The sequence below is a fragment of the Ipomoea triloba genome, chromosome 9 (genome assembly GCF_003576645.1).
Source record: "Ipomoea triloba cultivar NCNSP0323 chromosome 9, ASM357664v1".
Classification (NCBI taxonomy): domain Eukaryota; kingdom Viridiplantae; phylum Streptophyta; class Magnoliopsida; order Solanales; family Convolvulaceae; genus Ipomoea; species Ipomoea triloba.
In genome coordinates this window covers 10,594,656-10,604,033 of record NC_044924.1, presented here as the reverse complement: position 1 = coordinate 10,604,033, position 9,378 = coordinate 10,594,656, and the positions used below count along the sequence as shown (strand labels likewise).

Sequence of the window (9,378 nt, the reverse complement as noted above, 5' to 3'; positions counted from 1 at the left end):
ACAAATTTGTCCATTCACTTGTTTATACGCTATATATATATAAATCTAATCTCAATCGAAGTCAGAATCGAAGCCCTAGGATAAGATAATGTATTTTATTAGTTAGAATAATATATTTTATGTGTTAGATTTAACAATTTATCCCTTTTTTTATATTATGATGCTGAAACATAAGTCTTTTTCAAAACTAAAATTTAGAAAATATTTTGGAAAATTTCTTCAGTCTTTAATTACTTCACTTCGTTGGGTAGCCTAATGCATTCCTAACTAGTTTGTTGACTTTGTTCATACGGCGTTGGAGTTAAATAAAGGAGCAGTAGAAGAGTGTATTATATTTCACCAGAGCAGAAAAAATGAAAGGAAATTACTTCAACACTGCCTCGCATTTACACCAGAGAATTATGCACAACCATTTTAGAACTGATGTGATGCATGTGCATTACATATATATATATATATATATATATATATATATATATATATATATATTGGAATAGCGGTCAAATAGATCACTGAACTGCACACCAGAATTATCAGTTTCGGCCTTCAAATGTCTGGCCGTACTGCCACGACTTGGGGGCGACATTCTGGGAAGTGACTGTTTTCCCATCGTTTGTGGTGACCCTGAAAGTCAGAGATTTCCCAGACAGCTTTTCATTGGTCTCCCATTTCTCACCCCAGTTCCGTTTTAGCTGTGTCCACTTCTCATCCCCTTCAGCATTCACCTCCACTTTCTTAACATCTCCGCTCCCTCCAACGTTCGACACCGTTACGAGGTTGAAGTACTGATGTCCTGATATTGTAAACCGCTCTCCTCCTTTTCTCATGCACGGAACCCTGCGATAGTTGACCGGAATAACCCCGGCTTTGTATTCTCCAATTCGGAGATAGGCAGGCATGGATAGGTCGAAATGTGCGCGCGGCGGAGCGCACCATTTCCCATCGCCGGTCGGGCAAAGATCGGTGGCTGTAACAGTGATGGACTTTTGGGGTGCCTTGCATTGCCCTGTGGTGTTTACACATTTTATTTCGTAGCAGGCTCCGCAGCTCGCTGCGTTATTGAACAATGCCGGGCTCAATGCTGTAGTGTATGGGGAATAGGTTTGCTTGAACTCTTCAAGCCCACAAGCCCCGCCTGCGTAATAACAGTTTTTTCGATCAGCTTTTTGAGAAAGTCATTTTACATGTAATTCTGCAATCCACTAATGTTATCAACTAGTTAAACTCATTATTGCTATTTAGCAAACAACCCTAAAGCTAATTAGAAACCGCCTACATAGTAATAGTTTTTTCAATCAGCTAGTTAAACTCATTAATTGCTATTTAGCAAACAACCCTAAAGCTAATTAGGAACCACCTACATAATACGTAGTAATAGTTTTTTCAATCAGCATTTTGAGAAAATCATTTTACATGTAATTCTACAAACAGCTAATGTTATTAACTAGTTAAACCCATTAATCTAATAAGCTAATAGCTATTTACGAAACACTCCTAAAGCTAATTAGGAACATTGATTAAACAAAACAAAAGAATGCATGCATGCATACCAATGGTTCCCGCAGGGGGGCCATAAAAGGTGGCATGAGCTTCCAGCCATCCACCTTGTGGATCGCCGCCAAATACACACGGCAATAATGCACATAACACAATCAACAATGAGGCTTGCAATTCTGGTGCCATGGCAGCACGCAGTGATGATCAGCACGTTAGGCTAAAGGTATGTTGTTTTTTGAGATCATAAACAATGCAATTCAATAAATTTGAATTGGTTTATGACCTCAAAAATACTGTTTAATTTATTTTTTCCTTACTTTTTCCACAATTATATTTCAATGACTTGTTGGTATATATAGTAGCAAGTTCTGGTCTTTTTTGTTTTTGTTTGAATGGGTAAAAACAAATTGATGGATGAGATTAATCTGGTTGTTTTAATCTTCACATAATTTCCGGAGACTGAAAATGATTATATACAACAAATTTGTATTATTTGTACATGCAATATGTACCATATAAGACTTGAGATTAATATATAATAGCTCATCAACTACAATTATCTATATAAGAACATAAATTTGGGCACCTTATATATTAACATTGTGATTTTCGTGTCTACCCTTAAAACATTTTTTCTACATTTTTAAAATTATTATGTTGTTTTGATAAGTTTAACATTATTCTTAATATAATTGTTTCTATTATTCTTAAAAAACTATTAGTGGCACCCGTGAAGTCTACATCCCCGCTCCATCGTGACAATAATAAGGCAGATATCACAAGACGTGCTCATACGACTTAAATTCAAACTGTCAACATTACAAACAAAAAAAAACCACAATTAATTAAGAGAAAAGGGTCAAATAGGCCCTCGAACTTTATCTGAAAAGTCAATTAGACCTTCAAACTTTTTAAAGTTGCAATTAAGTACATAAACATGTCAATTTAGTTCATTAACACCCAATTACCTGTTAGTGACATGCAATACCAGCTCACTCAAATTCCGGCAGTTGTACAACAACAAAAATCGACCACGAAGAACAAAGACTGCCGGAGAAGGCTATGGCGACTAATAGTCGCCATCTCGGTTGATGGAGAAGGCGACTGACGAGTCTCCTTCTCCAGTCGATTGGAGATGGCGACTGACCGCCATCTCCCAAGGGCGGAGAAGGCAACTGGTAATGGTCGCCTTCTTCGTCCCTCAGAGATGGCGACTCGCAGTCGCCATCTCCGTCAACGGAGAAGGCAACCATTTTGGTCGCCATTTCCGTCAACGGAGAAGACGACCATTTTGGTCGCCATCTCCGTCAACTGGAGACGGCGACCAAACTGGCCGCCATCTCCAGAATGGAGAAGGCGGCCAGTTGCCATCTCTAGTTGACCGAGATGTTGACCAAAATGGTCGCTTTCTCTGTCCTTGAGAGATGGCGACCATCGCCATCTCCGATCGACTGGAGAAGGCGACTGACCATTACTAGTCGCCTTCTCCGTTCCGGGAGTCATCTCTAGTTGACGGAGATGGCGGCTAGTCAGTCGCCTTCTCCGGCAGGCCTTGTTCTCCGTGGTCGATTTTTATTGCTGGATAACCGCTAGAATTTGAGTGACTTGGTATTACAGGACACTAACAGGTGATTGGGCCTTGATGAACGAAATTGACATGTTTATGTACCTAATTGCAACTTTATAAAGTTTGAGAGCCTAATTGACTTTTTAGGTAAAGTTCGATGACCTATTTGATCATTTTCCCATTTATTAACTATATATATGGCTAAATACAATTACAAAATAAAAAACACGAACAATATCAGATCATTTTCTATCTGTACACTAATCAAATTAGTCTTTATATCCACGGATCACGTGTGTCGTCACTATCAGCCATTCATGCGGACAAAATCACCTACATTCCAAATAACTATGATAAGTAATAGAGAACAATTATCACTCGAAAAATTAAAAAAATTAACATATTATAACTAACATCGCTCCATATGGAAAATCACCGAGGTTGTTCAAAAAGAATATTCCTTGCGGCCTCACCATAGGCAGTCTTTCCCCTGCCCATATTTGTAATGATACGAGACATTTGCAAGCTGTGGATGACTTAAAGTCGGCTGCACGACACATTGACCTATAGAAACATGATAATACCGCAGATGCCCAACTATACTGACCGCAGCCTTCAAAGGTGTTTACACAATTTTTTTAAAAAAGAACTTCACCTTATTCTTCGTTGTGTCAGGAAAGAGAAAACATCCTAACAAGTGAAGAATAATAATCTGAGTAGCTTGTTCTACACGATATGGTTAGATGTGGATTTTAAGAATGGTTTGATCCCCCAATATGAATTTCAAGAATGGCCTGATTAAGTATACCCTAAAAATGTAAATTCTAAATATAAAACCTTCAAACTAATAATAAAAATAAAAGTAAATTACACTTTTGGTCCTATGACTATTGGTGTCTTGTTAACTTCAATCCACGACTTTAAGAACTAGCAATTCAATACCCTAACTATTCTATTTTTATCAATTTTGGTCCATCCGGCCAAATTACCAATCAATTATCGCCGAAATCTTTTAATCCATTTTAATTTGTTTAATTTGGAGGCAATATGGTCATTTCAGGTTCTTCCTTCTTCCTCCTTCTTCTTCGAGTAATGAATTGTTAGGATACTGAATTGTTAGTTTTTAAAGTCGTAGACTGAAATTAACAAGATCTCAATAGTCATAGGACCAAAAGTGTAATTTACTCTAAAAATAAAAAATAAAATGAGAATAATTTTGACTAGCATTGCTTCCTCCACAAACCCAGAATCTCCAATTGAGATTTTCATTACTCCACGAAGTTATGATGCTCCATTGCGTGCCACACTAACAAAAATTTACAGGGACAACATCTTCATAGTGAGGGAAGTTTGAATATGAAGATGAACTATTTTGAGGAGAGGAGTACCTAGTTTTTACAAAAAAAACTTCTCGATTTGTAAAAAAAAAAAAAAAGGGGTCGTAATATAATTAAAAAGGAGTAAATGAGGTGAATTTCCCATTTTACCCTCCATTTTAACGTCAATGCTAACAAAGGACCAATGTTAAATTTCAATAGTCGGAGGACCAATTTGAATGTAACTAAAAGTCATGAAACTAATTAAAAAAAATGTCATAATTGGAGGGCCATTTTGAGAAGAGTTTTTTTTTTTTTTTTTTTTTCCTGAAATGGTCCCTTGACTATTGCTCGTTCTCAATTTTGCATTTCGAATTTCAATGGCACCAAATGTGGTCCATCGACTTTCAAAAAACTCACCAAATTCGGTCCTTCGTTAAATATTTCGTCTAATCAGTGTTAAAATGAAGGGCTTTTTCGTCCATTTACCTATCGTTAGCCTAATAAACATTGAGAAATAATTGAGAGACCATTTTGAGAATAGTCGAGGGACCATTTTGGAAAAAAAAACCCTTTTATTTATTTCATTTTTGTTTATTTTCATTTTTAGACTCTATCAAATTAAGATTTCTATACATTTTTTCCTTACAAATATAAATAGTTAAAATCGCGCAATCCAACTTCAAAATTTTTAACTTTCTTTGTATACTTTTTCCCTCTACCTAAACATACAAACTATTCCTATGAAGTTTTACAATAAGGGTGCGTTTGAAAAGTAGGAAAATGACTTTTGGAAAATGTTTTCTGGAAAATGACTCATTTTCCAAAAAACATTTTCCTTTCCAATGTTTGGACTCATTTTCCAGAAAACATTTTCCTTTCTAATGTTTGGTTGCATTCCAGAAAACTGTCTTAGTGTGTTTGGTTCATTTTCTAAAAAATGAACATAATTATTTTTAATTTTAAATATTTAAAATATACAATGGAGGTGGTGGTGGTAGTGAGAGTGGTGGTGGTGGGTGGTGGAGGTGGAAGAGGTGGTGGGTGGTGGTGGTGTGGTGGGTGGGTGGTGGTGGGGTGGTGGGGGTTGTGGGAGAGGTAGATGGTGGTAGGTGGGTGATGGTGGTGGTGGGGTGGCGGTGACGACGGCGGCGGGGGGTGATTGGCTGCTCCACTGCTACAAACGGAAAATGACTTCCCCAACATTATTTTCTTGAAAATGTTAGCTATTTTCCATTGACCAACTCGTTGTTTTCCATTGACTTTAAATTTTTCTTGTTGCCAAACACTGGAAACCCAGAAAATGATTTCCAGAAATTATTTTCTGAGTTTCTAAACACACCCTAAGTTCCGTAAATTCATAAATACTTATATATACTTTTTATTTTTTATCATTTTATGTTCATAGACAATCAACCACTATGTATCACTTTAAATATTATTTTTATCATTGAAAATAATATTATTTTTTTCGAGCTTAGACACCCAAAAAGTGCAAAATGTAGGGAAAATGTTAGACCGAAAGGTAAATTTTTTCAGTAAACTTCTCAGGTGAGGCGAAAAGTAAAATCTCGTCAATGGCGATTCTCACTACTAAATATCTATTTCTAAAAAAAAAAAATTAAATATATGACCATCGTTTATTTGTAACTACTACCCTTGTAGGTACTTTTTTTTTTTATATGAAGTTTTATTGAGTTAATGCCATATGGGATCCTCCAGTATAGTGGTTTTGTCAGTTTAATTCTAAACTTTTAAATTCCTTCGACTTTCAAATTGCTACCATCCGTAATCTACATTAGTCACCCATGGTCCTTCAATTTTCAAAACTTAACCAGTCGCGGTCTTCTAGGAAGGACCATGGGTGGTAAAAATTTGATACTTTATGGACCATTGGTGGTTAACCTGGACAACGCCATTGGTGGTTAACCTGGACAATGAATGGTAATAATTTGAAAGTTGAAGGATCACTAATGATCAATTTGAAAGTTTAGGACTAAACGTGACAAAACTATTATATTCGAAAGATTCCAGATGGTATTAACTCATGTTTTATTTTTCAAGTGCAGTCGTTTGATCTTCCAAATCCTCATCATAAGTTTTTGACCTTAAAGTATTCCTGAGAGTGACTTGGATGCGCAATTCACACAACAACAATAACAACAATAATTTATTAAAATATTAATTTACAAAAAGAATTGGTCGACGATGTCATGACGATTGGCAACTAAGGGTAAATTCCAACCCAACATCTTTTCATCAAAATATTGTATTGATTGTTAAGCAAGTATATGAAAATAAAGTTGCGCATTCGCTACTAGTTATAAGCCTATAACTTTTGATGTAGTGGTAAATGTTGAATCCTGACACCCACTAATGTATAGGTATAGGAAAAATTAAAGAAATATTCTTATGAGTTTTGAGTTAAAGATTAAAAACTTAAGTATTAGTTTTTTTTTTTTTTTAAAAACTTGAAGTAACACACAAAGTTGAAAGTGAGAACGTGGTCCTATGTCTATCAATTGCTATATCATAAATGTGAAATATATATATATTTATATTGTAATATATATCACTATTTAAATTTGAATATATACATTTATAAAAATGTCCTTTTTATGTCTTTTTACACTTGTCATATTATTTAATAGCTAATTTTACCAAACACTTTAATTTCAATAAGTTAGCTTATTAGCTACTAGCTATTCAGCTAAGCGTGTCAAATAGAGCATTATAAGTTCATTACACAATTATGAAAACAAAATACTAATATAAGTGTCATTTAAATGATTTTATTGAGATATTTGAACAATTTTTTTTGAGTACTACTGACTCTGTTACTCTGAAGCACAAAGAGTCAGCAGTTGTCTCCACTGAGGCTCGAACTCACTCCCATCATGACACCGGATGCCACTAGACCACAAGGTCTTTGGTAATTTTAATGAACCTATAGTACAGTATTGTTATAATAAACATGCCCTCATATTTGATACACCGAAATTTTTAATACACATACAATATTATAATAATGAACTATGATCCATGATGCAATATGGACCAGGCTACATTAAATAGGAAGAATTCATTTTTTTAATTGTAGATTATTGCATCATAAATGCAACCACAATGGTCACAATTTTTTGTTTGATTTTTTATTTTTGGGGGTGGGTGCCAAATAAGAGAGTAGAAGAAAAGTTAAAAAAAGAAAAAAAAAATAAAGGAAAACTGAGTTTATGTTACTTTTTATGTAGTGCACGCAATAAAATAAAAAGTTTATGTTACTGTTTATGTAGTTCACGCAAAACATAAAAAGTCTTTATATTTTCATGAAAAGGAAAGAAAAATAAAAATACAAGTAAAAAGTTTGCGCTACCGTTTACGTATTGCATGCAAAACGCACATTATTAGAGTTGCTGAGTTTTTGTGGTTCCCACACATGCGGGCTCCACAAAAAAGCTCACATTAGTAAAACATTCATTCCTACACACTTTTCTCTCTACCTCACCAAAAAACCACAAAAAAAAATAATCTTTCATTGTGAATTCTCTAAGGACATCTCTAGTGGGATTTATTTTTGCATACTAACAAATCTAATTTAGATTTTTCACTAATGACAATTGATGAGGTGTAAATTTTTCAAAATACTATTTATTATATTACAACAATAAGTTTTTGGGGCACAAAAAACAAAAAACACAATGTGTTTACGTTGGTTGATTAGTGAGTTAGAGTTATACCAACATCAGTGACTTTTTCTTAGTTTTTTGTGGGGCCCAAGGTGAGGTGGATGATAGAGAAGAAAGAGAGAAGCCATTTTGATCTCCTCCAAGATAAGGTCTTTTGTGGGGCCCTAGGGGAGAGAATAAGGGGAGGAATTATCGGTAATTCGTGCGTATTCCGTGCATAACAGCGCTTAGCTAGGCACGTGCATTGCACGCGTCAACAGAGGCATTAGCTGCCTAGGTTTTTTTTTTTTTTTGGGTGTCAGATGGCATGTTTTTCCTTTTCCTTTCACTGCTGGAAATCATCATATTTCCGACCACCCAAAAGTGGTCGGAAATGGCCTTAATTAGGTCGGAAAGGCCTGTTCCGACCACTTTTCCGACCAATATGGGTGTCCGGAAAAACCCTCGTCGGTAAATCCGACCATCAGTGGAAGTGGTCGGAAATTCCGACCACTTTTAGAAAGTAGTCGGAAAAAAACGACCAAGAGAGCGACCAGGCGAGTCCGGTACTTGCGACCACCGTGGTCTGAATTTCCGACCACCATGGTGGTCGGAAAACTGGAGGCAAAAAATAAAAAAAAATTTATTCCACTACAGAGAATCCCTCTGTATTCTCTGTAGTGAAATGAATATATATATATATATATATATATATATATATATTTGTTGCAAGTTGGTAAGACAATTGTTGAAAGACATACACATTTCATGAAGAGAATTCATTTATGAATGTACAATTGAAAATTTAAAACATTCTAGAATTTAACTTCTTATACATTCTGGATAACTCATTCTAAACCATTCAAGAGTTTGATGGTGAATTTTAGAAGTCAAGAAACAATACAATACATTCATCCCCAAAAAGGAAAAACAAAAAAAAAAAAAACAAAAACAAAATGCTCATAGAAAAATTGAATCTTTCCAAGTGTCAGCCATTGTCATCAATTTAGCAAACAGACACCCAAACCAACACTGGTTTTCTGTTGAGATATTCATGACAGAATCCTCATAGAATTATGGAGTTTACTCTTTAATCATATAGCATCAAGCCAATACAACCAAAGATGAACAGAAGGTACCTTTGCTCTTCTAGTGAATGTTTAAGCTCAATGATCTCAAGCTGAGAGTGCTTGATAATGTTCTCTAAAGTGCCAACCTGTCTTGAAAAATGATGAATGAGAAACCAAGTGAGATTTATGACACTTCATCTTCTTTTGTGTCCAAAGCCTGCAATTTATCATCCAAAGCTTGAGATTTATGCTCCCAAGATTAT

General features: G+C 35.2%; 1 protein-coding gene across 1 annotated transcript; it reads right to left on the bottom strand.

Annotated features, from left to right (window-relative positions):
- Positions 1 to 334: 334 nt before the first annotated feature.
- Positions 335 to 1,804, bottom strand: LOC116030858 (expansin-A9-like). The gene is made up of 2 exons (XM_031273210.1): positions 1,551 to 1,804; positions 335 to 1,135 (listed from the first exon to the last, which is right to left on the bottom strand). Exons 1-2 carry the CDS (start codon positions 1,681 to 1,683, stop codon positions 534 to 536), a joined length of 735 nt encoding a protein of 244 aa, XP_031129070.1. The 5' UTR covers positions 1,684 to 1,804; the 3' UTR covers positions 335 to 533.
- Between the last annotated feature and the right edge of the window lie 7,574 nt (positions 1,805 to 9,378).